At 43.6% G+C, this 23,659-nt stretch overlaps 1 protein-coding gene across 2 annotated transcripts in view; it reads right to left on the bottom strand.

The window, feature by feature from the left end:
* The window catches only part of RNF43 (ring finger protein 43), a 62,983-nt gene extending 39,884 nt beyond the window's left edge, over positions 1-23,099 (bottom strand). Inside the window, exons 1-2 of one of the 2 annotated variants that reach the window (XM_075113116.1) lie at positions 22,296-23,099; positions 20,859-22,168 (exon numbers count right to left, since the gene is read on the bottom strand). In XM_075113116.1, the coding sequence (XP_074969217.1) occupies positions 20,859-21,095 (237 nt within the window). In that variant the 5' untranslated portion in view covers positions 21,096-22,168; positions 22,296-23,099. Of the gene's footprint in view, positions 1-20,858 lie in introns of both variants that reach the window. The other variant, XM_075113115.1, reaches the window with a different exon arrangement.
* Positions 23,100-23,659: the final 560 nt, after the last annotated feature.

Below are 23,659 nucleotides of genomic sequence, written 5' to 3'. Positions count from 1 at the left end.
ATGAGAGCAGAAAAGACCGTAGTCCTGGCACATTAAGGAGACTGGTCAAAAGAGAAGAACATGCTAGGGGCTTACATACAAACAATAAAGCTTTTTTCAACACATCAGAAGCAGGAAGCCTATTAGTGAGTTTCTGTGGCTAACAAATAACATAGGGAATGAAAGATGCACTCAAAAATATTTGCAAAAAAAAGCTAAATTAATTGTTTGCATCGTGGTTCACTACAGAGGAACTCAGGAAGTTCCCATGCAGAGTGTTTCAGCATGTTGATAAATTACTTGGGAAAGGGTAAATTAATGATGTGACAAAACTTGCAGATGAAACAATATTTTTTTGAATTATCGAATCTCAAGCTGATTGTGGAGACTTGCATGAAGGATCTCGGGCTACTTGGCATATGGTTTAATGAGCAACAGGATGCCAATAGCTCCTACGTCCTCCTATGCTCCTGGCCACACGTTCCCCACTGCTTACCCCATTCTTGACTTCTCCATGAGCTCTTTCAGCTTATGAAAACATCAGAAAATGAACCTAGCAAATAAAGTTGAGCATTTTCTGCAGTTTTAAAGAGTTGGACAGGTTTGGGAAAGGGTCTCACAAGGACTGGGTCCACAGCAAGTGAGGGATGAGTTATGACATGGAAAATAGGGGTGGGGGGAAAAAGAGAAAGAGCAAGTCGTCTTCCTTTCAGCAGCCTGGAGCCATCTGTTGGGATCAGTCTCACATCTGTGCCCAGCAAGATCATGGAGCAGATCCTCCTGGAAACGATGCTAAGGCACATGGAAAATAAGGTGATTGGTGATGGCCAACAGGGCTTCACTAAGGGCAAATCATGCTGACAAATTTGGTGGCCTTCATTGATGGGGTTACAGCGTTTGTGGATAAGGGAAGACCAACTGATGTCATCTGCCTGGACTTGTGCAAAGCATTTGATACTGTCCCACATGACATCCTTGTCTCTAAACAGGAGAGACATGGATTTGACAGATGGACCACTCGGTGAATATGGAATTGGCTGGATGGTCGCACTCAAAGAGTTCCCATCAATGGCTTGATGTCCAAGTGGAGACCAGCGACGAGTGGCGTTCCTCAGGGGTTGGTATTGGGACCAGCACTGTATAATACCTTTGTTGGTAGCAGGGACAGTGGGATTGAGTGCACCTTCAGCAGGTTTGCCGATGACACCAAGCATGTGGTGTGTTTGACATGCTGAAGGGAAGGGATGCCATCCAGAGGGACCTGGACAAGCTGGAGAGGTGGCCCTGTGAGAACCTCATGAAGTTCAACATGGCCAAGTGCAAGGTCCTGCACATGGGTTGGAACAATCCCAGCCACAAATACAGGCTGTGCGGAGAATGGATTGAGAGCAGCTCTGAGGAGACTTGGGAGTGTTGGTTGATGAGAAGCTCAGTATGACCTGGCAATGTGCAGTTGCAGTCCAGAAAGCCAACTGTATTGTAGGCTGCATCAAAAGAAGCATGGCCAGCAGGTCAAGAGAGGGGATCCTCCCCCTCTGCTCTGCTCTCCTGAGACCCCACCTGCAGTGCTGTGTCCAGCTCTGGGACCCCCAATGTAAGGACATGGAGCTGTTGGAGCGGGGCCAGAGGGGGCACAGAAATGCTCCGAGGGCTGGAGCCCCTCTGCTACGAGGCCGGGCTGGGAGAGCTGGGGTTGTTCAGCCTGAGGAAGGGGAGGCTGCGGGGAGACCTTATTGCGGCCTTTCAGTACTTAAAGGGGGCCTATAAGAAAGCTGGAGATGGTCTTTTTACAGGGCATGTAGTGATAGGACAAGGAGTAATGGCTTTAAACCAAAACAGAGTAGATTTACATTAGATATAAGGAAGAAATTCTTCACTATGAGGGTGGTGAGACACTGGCACAGGCTGCCCAGAGAAGCTGTGGATGCCCCATCCCTGGCAGTGTTCAAGGCCAGGTTGGACGGGGCTTTGAGCAACCTGGCCTAGTGGAAGGTGTCCCTGCCCATGGCAGGGGGTTGGAACTAGATGATCTTTAAGGTTCCTTCCAACCCAAACCTTTCTGTGATTCTGTGATTCTATAATTGCGATAAAATGACAGGTGAAATTCAGTATCAGTGAGTGCCATGGGATGTGCCTGGGAAACAATCATTCTAATTGTAAGGACAAAATGTTAGGCTTTAAAATAGCTAATTAAAGCCAGAGAAGATCCTGGAATAATTTTGGAACATTTTCTGAAAACATCACACTATTTGTGTGCACTGTATATATATTTTTTTTTCTATATATATTTCTGCACTATCCAAAAAAGCAAACAAAGTTAGGAATGTATGGGAAAAGAGGACTGGGAAATACCATCTGTGGTACACTTACAGCTGAACAGTCCACTTGGTAATGGTCACCCTACCTCAAAATGGAAAAATATAAAAAAAGTACACAGGTAGCAAAAGTAGACAGGTAGCAACAAGGTGTGAAATAGCTTGTGTGTAAGAAGAGCCTAGGATGCTCCACCCAGAAGGGGCCAGAGTCTTGTGAAATTGTAAACATTGTAAATAATACAAATATAGGGTAATTATTCGCTATTCTTCAAAATGCAAGGATGAAGGGGACACCTCAAACCACTGCCAAGTAAATTGTTTAAAGTAAACAAAAAATAATTCTTTTCACAGGCCCAGGGTTACATTCCCTGATGAAAGATGATGTGGAGGTGTAAAAGATCCAGAAAGCCACGTGGGCAAGATCCATCACAGATAACAATCCAAGTGTTGTCCTGTCTGTCTTTTCCAACCCAGGTGCCCTCAAAGCCACCAACTGCTGGGATTTGGGAGGACATACCCACCTTAATATTTTTCTCCTACTGGGCTTTTCTTCCTAACTTCAGGCATCTACCATGCAACCCTCCGTATGTAGCCCTCTGTATGCTGAGCTAGTTGCCTCACCTCCCTTTAGAGACAAATCCAAAAAACAGTGTGCCCTGGATCATTTGCCCTGTGATAGACGCCCATGCTGTATTAAACCAGATGGCCCCAGGAAGTCCCAGTCCTTTCCACAAAAGAGGTAAAACTCGTCCGCACACAAGACAACATTCTGGAGGGACCAAGTCTTACAGTATGGACTGGATTCTCTGAAGAAATAAGCCTCATCACAGATCTTATTTTTCACTTCTCGGTAAAGACACCTTTGACTTCATGTTCTCCAAGAAACTCCAAGTAAGAAAACTATTCTTTTAAAACCAGGAAAGCAAGTCACTCTTCTCCACCAAATTTCTTACCCTGAGGAGATGACGGCAAAACAAGCAATTTATGAACGCAGGTACCTGTGCTGCTCAGTGCGCTGATGGAGGAGGTTCAACACTATCTCATACGCTAATAAACAACGTCAAGAGCCTACACAGAATTAAACTCTTGACTCAGGCTTTCATACTTCCTTTAAATATGACTCCAGGCTTTGATGTCAAATAATAAACCAATCACGCAGTTTAGCAAGGCTGGGGTTATCACTGGTGGGAGGCCCTAGAAGAGGTGCAGCATAGTCGCTCTCCTGCTGTCCTCAGACTGGTTTAGCCCACTCTTGTTAACCTCCCTTTTCAGCACATTTGCAAGGTCACTGGACACCCTGGGAGAGTGAAGATGCAATACAACAATCTGTATTTGGTTGGCTCCAGACAGTATTATGTCTACATAAACATTGACTGAACACTGTCCAGGTAAAGCTGAAACGGTATTACCAGGCAATAAGAAGAAAAAGGCATTATCAACTTGACTTTTGTTCAGTTGTCCCAATTTACAACCTTGGTTTCTCATCTGATCCTGAACTTCCAGTCAACAGTGGGTAAAAGTACATTGTAATACAAGGTAGCCAGCTCCTGGCTTCTTGGTGAGATTGCACCGCAGTTACCTGGGTATTTTTTCAACAGGTAAGATCACTACAGAGAGCTCTGAGGATACAGAATAAAGCTGAATACTTGCTTAGCTCATTTTAAGAAAGCATATCACATCTGGCTTCAAGAGACAAAATTGTTTCCTTGTTTATTTAATGTAGAACTTTAGTTATCGTGTTTAAGTTATAAATTCTTTTATGGTTTGAATCTTATATATACTTGGACCTATTTCTTTTTCTTCGTTGCTCTGCAGCAAGTCAGAACAGTGGCAAACGCTGAGTTTGTAACACCTGGATTGGATTTTTAGGGGGCTAAATATTTGCAGTAAAAGAACTTTGAAAACCTGAAAGAAACTCAATTCCCATCTCTGTGTTTGATGATGTCAAATTTCCAGGCATCTGGTAGGCATCTCTGTTTACACAGATTGTGTCTTTGGGGAGTGAGTTTAGAGAAATTAGTGGGGTTTTTCCATTTGATGTTCTGAGGAGCTTTTAATGAATTACCTGAGATGATAATATGATTAAGTGAGGGTTCTATGCACTGGTGTATGTGGGCTGTACACCGAGATCTTGCAATAAATGAACAGAAGAGCACGGGAAATCGGTCACTAGAGAAGGTAATTACTGAAATGAAGGGGAAATACACCAAGAGATGCTTATCTTGGTAAAACATGGTGGAAAACAAAGCAAAACAAACCAGTGAAACTAAGAGAAACCCAAGGATATCAGCTTACAGGTGCAGACTGGGTGGAAATGACAGATATATTTTCCCTGTAAATTTATCTGAAAGTAAGTTGAATTCCTGAATTTACTCTGAGCTCTGGTAAAACACCACTGAATATCAAAATTTAAAGATGAAACAGAAATTACTTTGAATGCAAAGTTCTCCCCCTCCACCAGTGCTCATGGATGTCTTCTGTGCAGAAATCAGCACTGAACTCAACCAATGCAAACCAGCTATCTTTCTTCCTACCAGATAACATTTTTGTTTTAAAAACGGAATGATTTCTATATTGCTAGTCTTCATCCTTCAAAGCTGGGCGAATGCATCAATCCCTGGGCTCTGCATCAACTGAGCATAATAAAAAGAATAACTTCTACAAAAACATTTGCTAAACACAATATTCCAGTGAGTTCTTGACACCAGTATTTCCCATTTCTCAACTGAAGAGAGAAAAGGAAATTTGGTAGAGACGCACTTTCTTAATGAACAATTTGGGTGTGCCTAACGGCCAGCCTTCAAACACTTACACGGACAAGAGTCTACACACTTAAGTATCCACAGGTGAGGCATAAGGTGCAGAATAAATCAGAATGACATTCAATATGCACATACAGCATTCTGGTTTCTTCACCCTGCTCTAATAACTTAAGTTTAATCATTTGAGTTGAACTGAAATGACATAATATAAGAACTTCCTATTTAACTGGAGAAGTCAATCAAATGGATAAACTTAGTTACCTCTTTCTGGAAATCTTGCTGTTGAAAACACAAAGTCCTGCACCATCATAAATAAGGTCAAAAACAAGGCTTGCCACCAGCTCTGATGTCTTGGCCACATGGGGACAATGGACATTTTAGTATGTCCAGATATATTCACAGACACCAATATAATACAAGAACAAAGAGCTCAGAAAATACTCAAAGGGTGAGGGACTTGTGGGAGAAACACTTGAAAGAACTGACTCTGAAAACAACCAAAGGTCAATGAAAGGACAGTATCATGATGAAATAACAAATGAACACACGCTGCCAGTGTGATATCATGATCAAAAGGTCAAACGTGATCCTCTGAGTACAACTTAGACTGAGGAGATTGAAGATCACAGGAATCACCATACCAGATCAAAGGAAGTCCTTAACATACACCCAAACAACGGACTGGTTTGCATGGCCAAGAGGCAGCCAGACTGACACTAACCTCTCCAGACAATGTGATCTCTCCACCAGGACACAGACAACCTACAATCATAGACTCATAGAATCATTTAGGTTGGAAAAGCCCTCTAGGATCATCAAGTACAACTGTCAACCCAACACCACCATGTCTCCTAAACCATGCCCTGAAGTGCCACGTCTACACCTTTTTTGAATACCTCCAGGGACGGTGACTCCCCCACCTCTCTGGGCAGCCTGTGCCAATGCCTGATCACTCTTTCAGTGAAGAAAATTTTCCTAATATCAAATGTAAACCTCCCCTGATGCAGCTTGAAACTGTTTCCTCTTGTCCTATAACCAGTAACTTGGGAGAAGAGACCAACACCCACCTCGCTACAACCTCCTTTCAGGTAGTTGTAGAAAGTGATAAGGTCTCCCCTCGGCCTCCTCTTCCCCAGGCTAAACCCCACCAGCTCCCTCAACCTCTCCTCGTAAGACCTGCTCTCCAGACCCTAAATAATTCAACATTACAAATTCAATAACTCAACATAAAAATCTCCCTAAATCTCCTTCAAACCTGTGCTAACATAAACACATCCCCCAAAAACCCCAAAAGGTCTTAAGTGTCAATTAGCAGCTTTCACCTGGGTTCTACAGAACTTCTCAAGTCCTACATAAACTTTAGAGCAGCACAGGAATATTCACAAAACATCTACTGTTCTTCAGCCCACCTACTTAAATCCATGTTCATACAGATGCTTAACCAGAGTTTATAAGCTATTAAAAATCTCTCAAAGTTCTTAACATGGTCAACAGAGTTAAATAAACATAAGGAAGTTTGCCTTCATGGAAACATCAGGCTTCTCAATACCAGCATTCATCTTGTTTACTCAAACCAGTAAGTCCACCCATAAATACCACTCTTTCATTTCACCTTTTTTTTCCCTCACTTCATAAATCATGGCACAAGGGCTAGATTATGGCTGTGGAAGACAAAAAACCGTTTGCCATCATTAAGCAGTCTTCTTTGAGATGCACATTGTCAATACGTACATATTCAGTACAGTAAGCATGGATATACTCTTCGTTGTTGGCCTGCAACTCATCCCAACCACAAGACTTCAGTGGAAGTGGAGGGAGCAGCTAATGTGGATTTGTAGTATACATCTCAAAACAGCCCAATTACTATCATGTTATCTTCTTTTCTTCTTCTAATGACAATCCACATACATATTCAGAAGGTGAGTAACTCCAAGCAGTAATTCCCTCTCTGTCTCTCCCCACAGGTAAGTGGGGAGGGGCGTCTCAAGCATTTTACAGTAGTCTACAAACCACAATCTGCCTAATTTGGCATCATTCCTGGAAGCATCTGCAATGGTGTAGAGTTTAATAGAACTCCACATGCCAGCTCTGCAGATGTCAAGAATGGAGACATCCTCTGGAGAGGCTATTGTGTGACTTGACCTTTGGTGGAATTTACTGACGGCCACAGGCAGGAACACTCAAGCAGTATCCTAACATCTCCTGATACAATATGTTATGCAACTACCAGTATCACTGCACCTCTTTATCTCCCAGTTCATGATACAAATGAACAGAGACTCCCTGTCAGGTTTGGTTCTGTGCAGACAGGAAGAAGATGGTCTGCTTGATATCAAATGTCTGAGAGGCCATACTGCTTTGTCCAGGAAGGTCTGAGGTTCGCTGGGGGGGAAAGGAGGGTTATTTTCTGGCTCCAGTGAAACTTAGATATGACCTCAGGAAAGCATACAAGAAACCTTATCTGGGAAGGGGGAATAAAGACACTGGATGTTAAGACATTTAGCAGTGGATCTTTCTCACCCTCTGGCAGAACTTCTTGCTACCAGGAAAGTCACATTTAAGAACATGGTTAGAATAAATAAGCTGTCACAGGCTCATGTTATTGTGCTGCCTGGATGGTGAGACTCTGCTTAACATCCTATGCTGCGATAGAGGTCAACACTCTTTTATCAAAGCTCCATACAGATTTTTAGGACCATGGGCTCGAAGAAAACTGTAAATCCCTCAGATGGACAGAAATAGTTGCTCGGATATCTGCACTGATGTAATCTATACATTACTGCTCATTAGCCCCGGCTCTAAGATCAGATGGGCTTCTTCTAATAAAAACCATTATCTAGCACCAAAATCTAATTCAGAGGATAGACTGGAGCAAATGTCTTGACTTCTAAGTGAGTCAGTGTAGAAGGATGTGCAACCTTCTCTGATAACTCTGGCTTCAGCATTTCCTCAGCCTGTCCCAGCCAGACTGAAGTCTGCAGGATCACCACTAACTCATCTTGCCTTACCTTGCAGTAGGCTTTCAGGGGAAGAAGGATTAGACAGATATAAATTATCCCTTCAGACCACAGAACCAAGAACGTGTTTACCTGGAATCCAAGAAGCAGGCTGGCCTGTAGGCAAAGGAGACAGTACTTGTTGGCATCTGAGGAAAATAAGTCAATTTTGCAAAACCCCCAGCTTCTGCAAACTGTCCCCTCAGATGTTATCCCACATTTCTCATTTTTAGTCTGTCAGCTAAAACATCTTTCTACCACTGAGCACTCCTGTCGCTGGGTTCCCACCAGGCACACTGGATTCCCTGGATCCATGGCTTCCAACAGAAAGGACAGGACATCAGAATATCTTGTTTGACATTACCCGAACATGAAGACCTTAAGATGCAAATGGTATAGTTGCAAGGGTTTGAAACTATTTCTGACTTAACACACCAACTGGTCTTCTTGGTGACCTGATGTTCTCAGGTTACCGTGATTCACTCCCTAGGCAAGGAGAGAGGTATATATGCCAACAGACCTGTAAAAAAATTGTATTCTCTGATATGTAGAGAGGCTCTTTTTAAAATGTCTGACTGTTATTGAGATACGGTTATTATAAAGGGAAGCTAAATCCCAAGAGCACGTACTCTACCCAAACACTCTGGTAGGTGTCAAAGATGCAAGCTCCGTTGCCTACAATGTGCATTGGGAACATGAGAACGTGAGGAGGGATGAACACATTCAGTGCCAGTAAGCAGTCTCTTGCCACAACAGTATCTTGCGACAGGTCCTTGAAAAGGTCAGCAAGCTCCAAAATTGAACAGTATGCATCTGATTCTTGCTGCCTAGCACTGATTGGGTGTTGTGGCGTTGGCACCAACTGGGTGCTTAGTCTGTGCCCAAAATGAGGGAAGAGAGAGGACAGAAATGGCAGAAACAGGTGGAAGGAATACAATCTCTTGGTTATATCCTGAGATCTGGTGCACAGGAGCAGGATGTTGCAAGGTGCACTCGAAGGTTTAGACATACAGAACCACTAACAGTTTTGTCACAGGCTCTAGAATTCAGCATTGGCTAATGTTGTTGGAGAGGAATGATATTATTGATAAATGTGTCCAGTATTGGGGTCTTTCTGCCAGTACCAAAGATAGGATTCCTAAAGAACATAAGCAGCACACGAGTTCTTCCGTGAGTTAAAGACATGGTTCCTCCTACTAGTCTGTAACCTTGAAGTCTACACCCTTGAAGAAATTCTTCCATAAAAAGATCTACCTCTTTAGGAAGACTAGACTTCTAAAGGCACACTGGATGTACCAAGTCAGGAGTCACAAGAGACACACCTAGCGTTGCCTACAGGGACCATTCTTGCTATTGCTGAAGGCTATTTAGAGTTGGGGACAATGCCATCCCAATATTAGGAGAAATGTGCTCAGTTGAGCACCTAACCTAATCACAGATGGTAAGCATGCAACAAACATAAAAGTCAATAAAATAATTCAATAAATATTACTTATTCACCCTGCTAGGAGTTGGCTGCCCAAACTCGGAACTTTGCCAAAAGGGGAGTATCCAAGCTGGGGTAGCATAATTCAGAAGGAATTATGGCTGTCCATTCTGCAATGAAAAGGGAAAAATACTCACAAAAATGTAGAGGTTCTTTGGTTGCTTGGTTGGTTTTTAACAAGATCTTGAGAAACCCTAAAGTCATCTTGGTATACCTGCCAGACAGGAAGATGGGCTTTATTCCAAAGGGGGACAATAAATTTGTGGGGGATGACCATCACAAAGAGGCCAAATGTAGCTATGAAAGCTATTAAAGATGAGAATTGGTAGTGAAGGTTTACAGCCAAGGACTTCCACATCTCGTCCTATGTTCATGAGATACAGCCAGCCAGGCCATATCACATATGGAACTGTTTGCCTCTTTTGCCGCTGCGTTGAAGTCACCGTGCTGTTTCTCAAGGAACACAGGATTTTCTCCTCCATCACTTATGCATTTCAGGCTGTAAGTGAGCAGGGCATGGCTGGATGCAAAGATGGAGTCGGAACACACAGGGTCACTCAAGCCATTCTGAGGAGCAGGCATTGCTCTGAAAAATAAGAACCTATAGCAACATTTGGGTTGATACGTCACTAGGTGAGTAATACTGCATTAAAGAACAAAGGCAGGTGGCATACATGACTAAATTACAGTGGTTACTATCCCGTCAGTAGAGCACCGTTGACAGGATCATGCAGATTGAGGGTGACAGGGGATAACCATTCACCCAGGAATATATGAAGGCCAAAGTGACAAGGGCATCAAATGCTGGCTAATAATACCAGTTGAGGGCTATGTGTTGAGGAGATTTGTGATAATGGATCCTAAGGAAACGTATGGTGCCTTCTAAGTGAATGAGTTCCTGCAACAAGGAACTGTACAGGTGAATTGTACAGAGTATGAAGAGCACTTCTTTTGGTCCTTTTGAACCTGGCAACTATTAGTTGCTTCATGGGATGTCCCATTGTTTTCATATCGAAAGAGACTAACAGTCAATCCCTATTCTTGACTTTGTAGATCTTTTTCTTATCACCCTTTGACTGCCCCTTTTCCAGCCAGAAGAGTATTAGTCCAGTTAGTTGTTCCATGTATGAAACACATCTTATACTTTTTCTTATCCCCATGTTCTTCTCCAAATCTCTTCTGCTACATCATTTTAGAGGTGTGGGGAATGGAACTTCACCCAATATTAAACATATGGATGTATCCTGGATTTCTACAGGAGCTTAAAGATATTCTAGTTTATTCTCTCTTTTTCTTCACAACAGTCACCAAGTACTAAGCTGGCACTTGCATGAAACAATCTATTATAATCACAAGATAGTTTCTAAATGGGAACAGACAAATCAGAGCTCAGCACCTTAATGTAAAAAATGACTGATTTTCCATGTGCATCTCCTTACAGTATTTAGTCTCATAAGGTTTTTCTGCAATGTGTCTTAGCTGTTCCTCTTCTTCATTACTTCGAATTAGTTAATGTATTGGAAAGTTCTAAAACATTACCAAGCACTCAAGTTTCCGTATGCTTATTAAACATAGGGGACAGCATGGCTACCAGCACATGCGCCTGCAGAACTACAGCCATCAGCTTCTTCCACTGTGAAAATCTACCAGTTACGCAAAGAATCATAGAATCATTAAGGTTGGAAAAGACCTCTAAGATCGTCATGTCCAACCATCAACCCAACACCACCATGCATCCTAAACCATGTCCTGAAGTGCCACGTCTACATCATCTACAATCTACATTATAGGTAATAGATGGTATTAGATAAATAATAGACAGACAACAGATGGTATTCCTACCATCTACTTCTTATCTTCTAGTAACTGGTTACCCAGGAGCCTCCTTCTTATTCCATGTCTTGGTTTCCTTAAAAGCCTTTGCTGAGGGACTTAGGCATTTTGGAAATTCATCTGGACCTACCCAAATGCTAGGTTTGTTGACTCCTTCAATCACTTATTACACTCTGTGTTACGGTTTCTACCAACTTACTCCATGCGGATGTTACTGCATACTGGTCTGGGCTTTTGGGGATGACTTGGAGCCCATAGAAAAACTGGTATCCCGTCAGCCACCTTCCAGTGATTTTAAACAGGAGTTCACATACATAGCTAATAGTTCAGCGATTTCATCCTCCACAACTCTGGGGTGAATACCATCTGATCCCAGAGACTGATAACGTTAATTTTGTCTATCTACATCGCCATCTCACCTACAGATATTTCAGCCTGAGACAGATGAAAGCACGAAAAGAATTGCATTAATTTTTCTGCTATTGGATTAGCTGCCCTCAGTGCATCTTTAATATTTAAATTTTATATAGGTCCTACAGATTATCAGGCAAGCTTTCTGCTTCTGATGTGACTGAAAACAATCTATTATTAGCTATTTTATCATTTGCAAGCTATTTCTGGTTTCCTCTTTTCACTGTTATTTCAGCTTGTTCCTCTTTTTCTCATTTTACCAACATTTATGCTTTTTCAGGATGCTTTTATATAACTTCTTACTCTTACATTTAGGTATAATTTTTCAAGTATTTCTTGAGAGGTGCATTTTATCTTAATTCCTGCCATAGTAGCCTTAAATACCTTCATGCCAACTGCAAGGATGTAACTCTTAGCTGCCCTCTCAGCTTCTTTTTAACAAGTTTATTAAGTTTCACAGAACTCCCCTTTCTGGATTAAAACACAACCGTGGACAACTTTTTGGCTTCTCTCCCAACATCTTTACAGGAATGAAATACATTAATGTCACTGTTACAGAGCAGCTTTTCAAAAGCAAGATTTTGAATGAGGAAAAGGCCAAGGCCAGCATTGCTTCATCCCTTCTTGGTTCCCTGTCTGGCAGCTCCCTGAAGTGTAATGGATGTAGATGAAGCTTCCCATAACGGCTGTATTTCCTGCCCCTTGATCTCCCTCAGCCCACAGAAGTTACCAGCCGGTTGAAGGCTCCGCAATGTCATGTGGACCCAAAATGTTCCACACAGGCGTCCAGCAAGGCAAAGCTATGGATGGTTTTCGCAGGGGAGAAAAACCTTTGTTTTACAGAGAAAGCAACGATGAAGGAAGCAGTCAGCGAAGGAGCCCGAAGACACGAGCTGGCACCAACTCAGGCCACAACTAGGTGCTACTGTCAGAAATGTCACACAGTGATTTCTCAACCAAGAACATACAGAAATAAGCTTGATGATCTTTTCAAACATAGGGCTTATAGGACCTGCATAGTGTACAAGTAGATGGGATTCATCCATCACCCAAACAAATCAGATATCTGAATCTCTCATGGAGGTATGTACTTGGTACAAAATTTACAAACGACAGCTTTTTGTACAGCCATCTTCCTCTGTAGGGGTGGAACAGACGTCAGAGGTACTCTGAAGGATGTAACAGAAAGACCAGATGATCACAGAGGAGAATGGACGAGGGCGAAGTGTTGGAGGCAAATGATGCCGGGCAACAGCCTAAACCATCTTGTGCACCAGTAGTGACCAAGAAGAGCACATATAGAAAAATAACAGGAATAAATGTTGTTCTGAGAAAAAGTAAGATGAAAATGGAAGGGGCAAAGATATAACAAAGAAACTTTGGAGAGTAGATGAGTAGGAAAAAAATAGCTGAGGGGAACTATGTGACCTGGGGTGTCTTTAAGCTTACATGAGTGAGGCCAGGTGAAATAGAGGGTAATGGGGAGGACAGTGACCAGAGCTTTGCAGCCCTAGGGAAATGTTTAGAATGTCTCTGGCATCGACATTCAGGGACAAATGTGCACCCACATCATGGCTGCATATGAGGACAACCATTCAAATAAGACATTTATGGGATGAAAGAATAACTGAGGTACAGCATGACAAGTGGAAGAGGGGGAACTCTTTCTTATCTCTTCAGGATCTTTGTGAGGTTCCACTTGCTTTGGAATAAAACTGTCTTAGTAAGTAAAAGTTATTAAGATTATTTTGCAAGTGACATGATTCAAGACTGAAGCAATAACAGATAGACGTTTGTCAGCTCTTTTACTACTTTAAAGCATAGTCACCAGAGGGTATCTGAAGCTGTATTTCTACACTGGATGGTGGTTAACTTACTAAGCATTAACTTCTAATTCAAAGTCACAGGGATTGCCACAGCGCACTCTGTTATTCAACTTTCATATCCTTAAAGATATTTCCAAACAGCAATATCCAAAATCCAAAAGCAATATTAATATTTTACCCAAGACAGAACTAAATAAGAACTAATGGAAGACCCAACGTTCTCCATTCACTACCTAGAATACCCCCTCAAGTCGTCTCTTCTGTTCTACCATGTGGCAACCTCCCCAAACCCTTTTTCAGCCACTGCCTTCACTGCACCTGCTCCGTTATTGAGCTTTTTGGCCTTTTTAAGAAGCACCACTTCACGTCAGTACAGGACTGGAGTGCTATTCATTCTTCATATTTGGATCCAATTCAATTCCAAGGTCTTTCTCTCCAAGTTTCTGCAGTGTATGTATCCTTCCTACAGCGATGCCCCAGCAGTCTTGAGCAAATCCACCTAGCTGAACAAAGACCCCGTGGAACAAGAGTTGCTGAAGCGCTTTAGAAGTAGGAAGTCTAAATTCTATTCTTTCATGTAATTTGGAACTAGAATTCACATACCTTTTGTTAAAACAATAGCAAGTTTAAGCCCCAGGCTGCTTTATTTACATTGGAAATTAACCTGTCATAACTGAACTTGGTAAGAAACTTACCATTTGTTTCATAGAGTTTACAGCTGGAGGAATTAATTCAGCTACCTCTTCAGAATTTCGGTATATGACAATCTATTACATTTCTGCCACTATCCTGATACTGAGCACAGAAATACGCATCAGATTAACCCATTTGATCACTGGAGACCAAATTACTGAGATGGAGAACAAAAGAGAGATCAAAGGGCCACTAATGCCCTTAACCAGCCCCTTTAGGGTTAGGGAAGTGACAAGGTGAGAATACATCGGTTGATCTAGGCAGATGATTCATGTCTCAAGCTGCAGAGGAAGAGGATACACACCCAAAATTTCAGATAATTTGAACGGGGTGGCTGCAGGGGGGAAGAGAGTCTTCCAGTTAAATCTGGCGATTTGTTCCATCTTGTGCATGGGAGTAACCCTTACAACCTACGCATATTCGAAACAATATTCTCTCTAATACCTTTGAACACTGACCTACGTGTTTTAGCGCTTTGCTTTGAGGTAAGGCCAATCCCTGACGATCCTAAAAAAAAAAAGGTGAAAAGGTCCCAGGACAACTCTTGGCCAAATCCTGCCTGACCTGTGCTGGCAGCAAGCCCGAAGCTCCAAAGCATGAGATGTGATTACAATTCCTTAATGCAGACTGAAATTGTTATGGGCAAATGAAAGGCAGTGCAGTGCTTTCTGTTCTCTACAGCTGGTGAAATAAGAGAAAAATAAACAGATATTAAAAGAAATAATAAACCAGTAAACTCAAAGGCAGAAGAGACCACCATGACCATCCATGCTGCTTATGCCTACTTTATACCCTGTCCTCCTGACCAGATCTAATCTCAAGACCTAGAATGAAGAAACCCAAAAGGGTGATAAAATATGAATGTGCATCGCTTGAGTGAGATGTATAGCCCTGTACTGAGGTTCGGCTCACGACTCTGTTTTGTTTGCAAACCACGATTTCATATATTTGACCCTTGGCAACCCCTGCAACACAGATTTTTAGAATACTGAAGACAGACCTGAAGATCAAACTACACTGCACATTTTCCATTGCACTTGTTTGTTACTTTTTTCCTTTTAGGTTAAAACCTGTTTGCTTTCAGAGCAAGTAAGACTTTTGGGAAAAGTCCACAGAAAGCTTTTAGGCATGTTTGAGAGAGGAATGGAGAAATACAGTGATATAATACATAAAAATGCGTATCAGTTTTTGTCCAAAATAAAGTTAAATACAACTGAGTTCTCTTTGATTATACACAGTTTATGACGTTTGTATTACTTTGACAATTCTGAAAGTTTTAATTTAAAAATAATGAAATCACATGCAATTCAGAATAGCCCTCCACGATCTGCATGAAATGCCTACCGAACCTTTAGTTTTATGGAGGCACAGAACAAAAAGTAATTTCTCTAATGGTTCAGAACCATTTCACCCACAAATCCAGCCTGGCTCCAGCCAAGAGGAACAACTGAAGCCCGTTTCCCTTCTCCTGTAATCTCACCCCTCTGCCAGCTTATCTTTGGGAAATGTCCACTTGCTCTTTGGATATATTCCAGGATGGGCGTGTGTGGCCAGAAGTCCTCTGTTGACTGTCACTCACTCCAACCCTATTGATTTAGCCTTCTGACCATGCATCTTTGCTCTGCTGCAGTTGGGTTTGTTTCCCCTATTTATGCCTACCCCATGTAATGACTTGGGCTTCCAGATCCGTGACCTTTTTAGTACGCAAAATCTTCAGTTAAGGACAGGTCCACACCTACACATGTCATAAATAATTCTACTGGGACAATGACCAGCAGAAGACGGTGTAGTGGGGAGCTGGAAGATTTAGGTTTAAAGTCCTTCAAACTCCTTTTTAAACAGAGAACAGTTTCCTGCCACACATCTTCTTGATCAGGAAAGGAGAAGACACACCGTGCAAAGCTCCAGCTCAGCCTCAGCATATGCTCAAGAGAGGGATGGAAATTCAGAAACAGCCTCTAAGCTCAGCTTTTTCTAGCAGCTACCTCTAGCTGAGACTCCCTACTCTGCATCTGGATTTTAATGGCTCACCTTTCCGATACACTTAAATCCTATACTAATACTAATGTCATACTAATCTACACTGCAGGTTATACTACATGCTATGCCAATCCTATCCTAATACTGTATGTCCAATTCTTTAAAGCTCTGTTTGGCCCAAATGGTTTCTTGAGCACTACCAACGTGTTTGTGTTGGGTTACTACCGCCTTCTTGAGTCAATTCTTTGTTCGTTTCCCAAGACTGCTTTTACTTTCCTGAGTGGTATCTATGTCACATCTAAAGATATTTTTTTTTAGGCTGTAAGAGCCATTTGTCTCACTGTTCCACTTCAGTGCAATTTCCAGTTCTAAAGGTTAGTGTCAGACTTCCACTTTTTGGTACTTAGGCAGTGAATTTTATCATGCTGCAGTCAATACAAGGGACTCAATTATTGCTAGCTTTTGAGGTAGTTCTTGCACATTACTTAATGCTAAGAATATCTTTCTGTGTACTCTAGGACTAGCTGTTCCAAGAGGCAGAAATTGCTTCTTTGAACTTACTCTTATTGTGCTATCTGACCAGTTTATTCACAGGTAATTTAAGTCCCCATTATAATTTGGTTAGACTTTCCCACTTCTTTGATCTCTGTCAACATTATTCACTCAACATCCTTTTGTTGATCCAGGAGCTAGTAGTATAGAAGACCATGAATATATTTACTTTCTTATGGGGTTGGGACCATAACCCTCTATAAGCAGTTAAGTAGGTGATTATAATTCTCCAACAGCACGATGCCTTGCCATGTTGGAAACACACTCCATTTCCAGGATGATCTTGTTGGGTTCATTGTAGCAATTTCAAGGGTTAATTACTGCTGCTGTTACAAACACCCACCACATTTCTTTTCTGAATATATCTATGTTTGATTTTCAGTTTCTGAATTGTATACAACACCTAAAAAATTATGATTCAGGATCCTCCTCTAATTCTTATTCATTCCACCCTAAATAGAAGACTGAGTTTAAAAATAATGATTTTTAAAGAATTTATTTATTTGGGGGGAGAGGAAAGAGGATAATCCTTGCTTTTGGGGTTCAGAGCCTTTAGGGAGCTTGTTCTGTGTTCTCAAGGATTTCTTCTTGCCGCATAAGTTAAAACAATGTGCTCAGTGGGTAAATGAAAGTCAACTTTCTCCTACAATCACCTCACTGTGCAGCGGCTAAACATTACACAGAAATGAAACAAAGCCTCATGAGACTTGCAATAAAATAATGCCTTTTGGGAAAACTGATGATACACTTTTTGCCTGCTAAATAAGACGACTGTTCCACTGTTCTACATATCTACATGGTTTTTCTCTACATGTAGGCAGTAAGGTGATTGGTGATGGATGATTGCTTTGCCTTCTCTACAGTGAATACAGTAGTTTGAGCTTGTCTGTCTGTTTTTAAGTATTGTTTGGGGCTTTTCAGAAGAAGTCCAGACTACAGCAGTGAGCTCAACAGAAATCTAAACTTCCAGCCATTTGGAAACTGCAAACTACTTCACAACACTACTTCTCCTGTGTTAAGCAATAGTTAATGCTCAGAGCATGTGCTATCTGAACAAGCTTGAGCTCTGAACAAGCTTGAAGATGATTTCTCTACGGAGTCTAAGGTGTTGGTTTTTTGACCTATGAAGTCTTAAGTGGCTCTGCCTACTTGAGAAATTCCTCTCCCTTTGCATCATGCTGCACCGTGCGGAGTGGCAGAGGTAACACTGCCTGGGTTACGCTGGAAGGGGCGGACGGCAGGCAGGGCCCAGCCAGCTGCCCAGCATGTGCCCAGTCACCCGCCACGGCTCAGCGACCTGCCAATCTGAAAATCCGAAGGTTTCCCAGAAGAACCCATCATAGAGGCAAGGGGTGCGAGGAAGAATTCGACACTGGAGTTATTTTGTCATAGGTAAAGAAGATTTGTTTTAGTTAGCTTCTAAGAACATAAGATGCTATGATTGAAGTCCGTTTCTGTAGACGATCCTGGAGAATATGACAGGGAGAAATGAAACAAAAAAAACGTTCTGGTAGAAGTGCACCTGGTCAGGCTCCATCACTTACGTGCAGGATTTTCTGTATTAAATTAAGGATGTATTTCTAAGCATATATTGACCAGAACACTATGAAGATAATTATAAGTTAAAGAGAACTTTACTTGAATAGAGGGCTGACTCTGTACCACTTAGCCTTAAGCGATCTTATTACACCACTGAACTAAGAGCATTGCTTTGAAAACAAGACTGGGCCGTCCACTCTTCCAAGCTAAGCTCTGCAGTCTGTGTTCTCCTGTGATGGGCATGAGAGCTGACTGCATCTTACAGGGTCTGACACAACCAAGATGACCTATCCAAAAATGGTGTAAAAACTAGACTTCTTAACTCATTAACTGCAAAGATAATCACGTTATGTACCTAAATTACGTATAAAGAACCGATTGTGCAGGTAAGCGTGCACAGGTTTAGGTTTATTTAAACAAGAGTTCCAATGACATCAAAGTTAAGCATGTGACCTAACGTTTTTTGCAAGATTGGGATGTTGACAACCTCATGTAAAATGAGATGTCCAAGAATGCCTATTCAGCTATATTTAGTATCTGACGATCTAAATGCGAATTAAAAATAGTTCCTCCCATTAATTTCTTACTTTGTAGCTTAACAATTATGGCTCCATTTCCCATTTTGTCTTTCCAGAGGCAGGAAGCCACTGCAGGATTGGCATCCAAACAATTTTAAACGGCATTTTATATTCCAAGTTTCGATATGCAGTGGCAGAATTAGAAACTACACCGTAAGATATACACGCAGGGGCACAGGTACACTTGATTAAGCTTTCCCAGAGCACGGTGCCTGGCACCAGGCAAACATCCTGCTGCAGAAGGCACTGCCTGACCCCCGATCCCAACATTGCCATCTGAAACCAGACCTGGATGGTTCTCCACACTGGATTCAGTGGGCTACGGAATAGGAACCATCACCCGCGCGCACACAGTGGTGGAATCAAGGCCTAAAAACATATACAGCGCAGGTCAGTATCTGTGTACACAAACTGAACAGATTAGATTAGCATTTCCCCAACCCTCCCCATTTTGAGGATGATTTTTAAAGGGTGAAATCCATTTGTAAATCTGAGCTGTTCACAGTTTAGTATTCAAAACGTCTCGTTCGTGCTGCCATGACGGCAGGCGATACAAAAATCCCAGTCTGTATCACTGTCTTTGGCTAAAAACATCCACACATCACAAAACAGAGGTTATCATCATCTCATTTCGAAAAGGTGCACGCTCTATACTTTGTGCTCAGTTGCAACACCATAGTAGTTTTTGTAAGCAATAAATATTGACTTTCCTGGACGTTGCCTTACGACAGAACAGGACCTTGAGTACATTTATCTAAGATTTTTTTTTTAGCCTGGTAATATAATTTTATAGCACAGCTCTGTTCTGAGTAGTTCAGAAGGTATGGAAAAACAGGCTTTACAAATGCCACAAACTACCCATTTTCATTTTCAGACAGGTGACCATCTTCTAAAGCTGGCTCAACTTATTTCTTTTCTTATAAGACTATGTAAAATTATTATTTTAATTTAAATTTCCAAGCTACAAATTTAATTAAGATTACAACATACCACATTTGTAAAGCCAAGTCTGGAAAAGCCACTCAAAAATTAAGAGTTAATATTAATGCAGGCTATTTTGTCATTTTTTGTTTTCAAGCACAAGGCACACGACTGCCAAGCAAATTACCAACAGAACCAAGAGATTGCACACCAGGTCTCAAGAAACTGAGCTCAAAACTTAGCATACGCATGAGATCAGCCTGTTCAACACATAGCTCAGCTCTCTTAGCCGCACCTGCACCTCACAGCGAGATGTTCAGATGCTCTCTGCTTAGTCAGAAACCTGCATTAATTTCACTGATAAAAATACACGGTGGTGACACCACAGGAACCACTGTATGGGTGAAATGCAGCTTTCAGGTCCAGGCAATACACAAGGCAACAACTAGCAGCGTCAGTAATTCTGGTGGGCAAAGTCTGGGTGCGTATTTCAGCTGTGCCAGAACCCCAGCTATCAGCCGAAGTGCATAGAAAACCTTACAGATTTCACGAAGGAAAAAAACCCAAAACAACAACATGTTTTCTATCAAACGTTTAGCGTCCCAACATGTGACTTGACACACTTAGCTTTATAACCTCAATTAAGATATGCAATCATCTTCATGGGATCAACTGACCACATCCAAAATTCAACATTAATACAGGCACAGCTACGGATGGTGACCAAATGAAGAATCAACCATTTGCACGGTCCCTTCTGCCTCCAAACAGCGCACAGGGCTGGGAGCAGGAACACAAAGGAACAAAACACACAGGTGGACAGCTCACATAAAAAATGCCTCGTTGCTTCAGTTATAAATCCACAGTCAGGAAATAAAAGCAAACGCGCCGCGCCGGGAGCTGAAGCAGCAAGGAGAGAAAAGGGGGGGAAGCGCAGGAGCGGGAAGGTGAGGCAGATGGAGTTGGATAAAATAAAGCTGCTCTTACCTGCAGCAGTTTTCCTTCGGCTGGAGTCACCTCAGCAACGTTTGCAAACTCCCCTTCCAGTATGATAGGGTCCACTTTCAGGGGGATCACCCTAATGATGGCTTTCTGCGCCGCTGACCTCTCCGACTCGACCGCCGCCGCCAGCACCAGCCCCGTGTGGCCAAGTCCTGCCTGCAGGGTCGCCATGAGCAGCCAAGGCCAGAGGACAGCCAGCTGCAGCTGGGGGCCAGCACTCATGCTACCAGCTGCAGCAGCGGGCTCCGGCCACACATACCGCTCAGGAACGCGTCCTCACCCTGCGGCAGGCTCCAGCCGTCGGCAAAGCTCGTCGGGTTTCCGAGCGTGTGGTCCCAGCGGCGGGGAGGCAGGAGGAAGAGGAGAGAGGGGCTCAGTCACCCACCACCAGCGCTGCTTACCGGGCAACTCCTCCGGTTCTCGCCATCACCTTTTCTCTTCCTCGGTGCCACGTGCTCAAAGGCCGCTGGGAGCTCAAAGGCATATTTTAAACAAACAAACTAAAAGAAAAAATTATGAGTCCCTCCTCCAGCAGATAAATCCAGAAAGATCAGCGAAACAGGTTGCAAGCAAGAAATCAGTTCAGATATACAGGAACACCAGGGAGCATTAGGAACTCGTCAGTCCCACAGAGATGAGGCACGGGGAGATCCCGCCGTGGACGTGCTGTCCTCGTGTCTCCTGCCCAAGAGTTAGGAAGATCCACAGGTTCGAAACATCCATCTCAAATACCCTTGAGGGACCCCTCACCTCCTCGCATTTCCCACACATAAGCTGAAGCTCTCCACCTTGAATGTTATCTGTGGTTATTCGGTATCCTTCTCAGAAATTACGCAGGAGGTATTTCTTGCCTTTATAGTGAAAGGAAAGTTTGCTTCTGTACCGTTCTCTTCCAAATTGAGTTGATCCCTTCCATCCTTCTCATGCCAGAAATGCATCATTCAAATTTGGAGTTATTTTTCTCCTAGCAATCCATGCTCAGAGTCTGACTCCGGGTGCAGTTCTCGAGGACAATTAATAAAGCATGGAGCTTCTTTTCATCATTTCAAGCTCCCAGGTAATAAAAAGTCCCCAAAACAACTTTAAAAGTTTAGATCCCAAGCCAGACAGGTATCAAGCACAGAATTACAGCATATCTGGTTTCTCTCGCACCATTCCCGTGCACGCCTGAGTTCCGGTATGACCACTTCCAAGCACACATTAAGAAGATCCCGACTAAAGGCCCCACAAAATAAAACGTAAAGTTCCATGGTCTGCCCGAAGGTCACACGAAACGTACCAAGGAGTCTTCATAACTGGGAGAATTTAGACAGGATATTTTCAATTAAAACCAAAGTTATGGTGATCACACAGCTACAAAGACAAAAAGTGATTTAAAAAAAAAAAAAAAGAAAGAAAGAAAAGAAAAAATGATCTGCAAACCTGTTTAGCTGTGTGCCTGCTGGAGTCCCCAGTGGCTGGGATGGATGGAAATATTGCTGTAAATCCTAGGCAAAAGTAATTTCCAGTAGCTTAAAAAAAAAAAACATGTGGGTCTGATGATGTTTGGTTTTGGTCTTCTTTAAAAAAAAAAAAGTTAAAAGTTTGGTATTTATAATTTTAAAAAAATATTTAAAAAAAGAGAAGGAAACCCCTCTCGCAGACATGCAGCAAGCAGGTAGGTGCGAGCGGAGCTGCACAGCCCGAAAGAGAATCCAGCGAGATCAAAGGGAGAAAATTACTGCAGACAGAAAGCTCCCGGGGCAGGCATGGCTGAAAGTGAAGTGTCCGCATGTAATCTACCGGCCTGAGAAAGAACCCGAAAACACTTCGGAAAAACTCCTTTAAAGTACCAGAGTCTCTCCCCTCGCTACGGCAAACGCAATTATCGGCTCTGGACGCGGGGAGCACGAAGGAAAATAAACCCCGGACCATCAGCAGCGACCCGGCAGCGAAGCCCAGCCCGGCTCGGCTCGGCTCGGCTCGGCTCGTCCCTCCTGCGGGCGCGGGGCTGCGGCCGCCGGACAGCCCGGGGGCTCCTGCGGGAAAGCCCGTCCTCCAGGAAGAAATAAAGCTAGAAATAAAGAGTTGGGCGCGACCCCCGGCGCGGGCAGGCTGCGGCTGGCCGCCTCCTCCCCGGGAGGGCAGCGCTCTCCTACCTGCTGACACAAAGTGAGGGTGGAGCAGCCGGAGCCACCGCCCCCCGCGGGGCCGGGACCGCGGGCTCCCCCTCCCGCCCCGCCGCCCGCAGCGCGGCCGCCGCCGCCTGCCGCTGCCCCGAGGGACCGGGGGGGACCGAGGGGGACCGGGGGGGCGGCCCCGGGGCCGGGGAGGGGGCTGGCCCCGGTCCCCGCTGGCCGCGGAGGGCGGCCGGCCCCGCCGCCCCACGGCAGCCCTGTGGCCGCGGGGCTCCGGCCCTTCCACCCGCGGCCTCTCTCCGGCCCTCGCTAATTTAGATTCAGCCGCCCTTTCCAGTCGCTGCTGCGGGGAGGTTTCAGGTCAGGCTGATGTCAGAGGTCTGGAATTCAACTGTTATTCTCCTCCAACATCACCGAGAGGTGAATAATACCGTAGGTCAGACCTGTAACCTCCAAGCAAGGTTGCAACTGGAAATCCGTACCGCGGCGTGCGATGGAGTGGTGCTTCAAGAGGGCACTCAGAAATTAATGCAAAAACAACGCAGGGCGCGCAGAAAGCCTGTGGTCCGTCCAGCCCTTCTGGGAGGCGGCCGTGCTCGCGCCAGCACTCGCGGAAAAGCGCGTTCGGAAAGAGAACAGATTGACGAGGGGGGGTTGGCACACGCGCAG

The sequence above is a fragment of the Phalacrocorax aristotelis genome, chromosome 18, assembly GCF_949628215.1.
Source record: "Phalacrocorax aristotelis chromosome 18, bGulAri2.1, whole genome shotgun sequence".
Taxonomy (NCBI): domain Eukaryota; kingdom Metazoa; phylum Chordata; class Aves; order Suliformes; family Phalacrocoracidae; genus Phalacrocorax; species Phalacrocorax aristotelis.
Note: the sequence above shows the minus strand (reverse complement) of the source record. Positions and strands in the feature narration are given on the sequence as shown.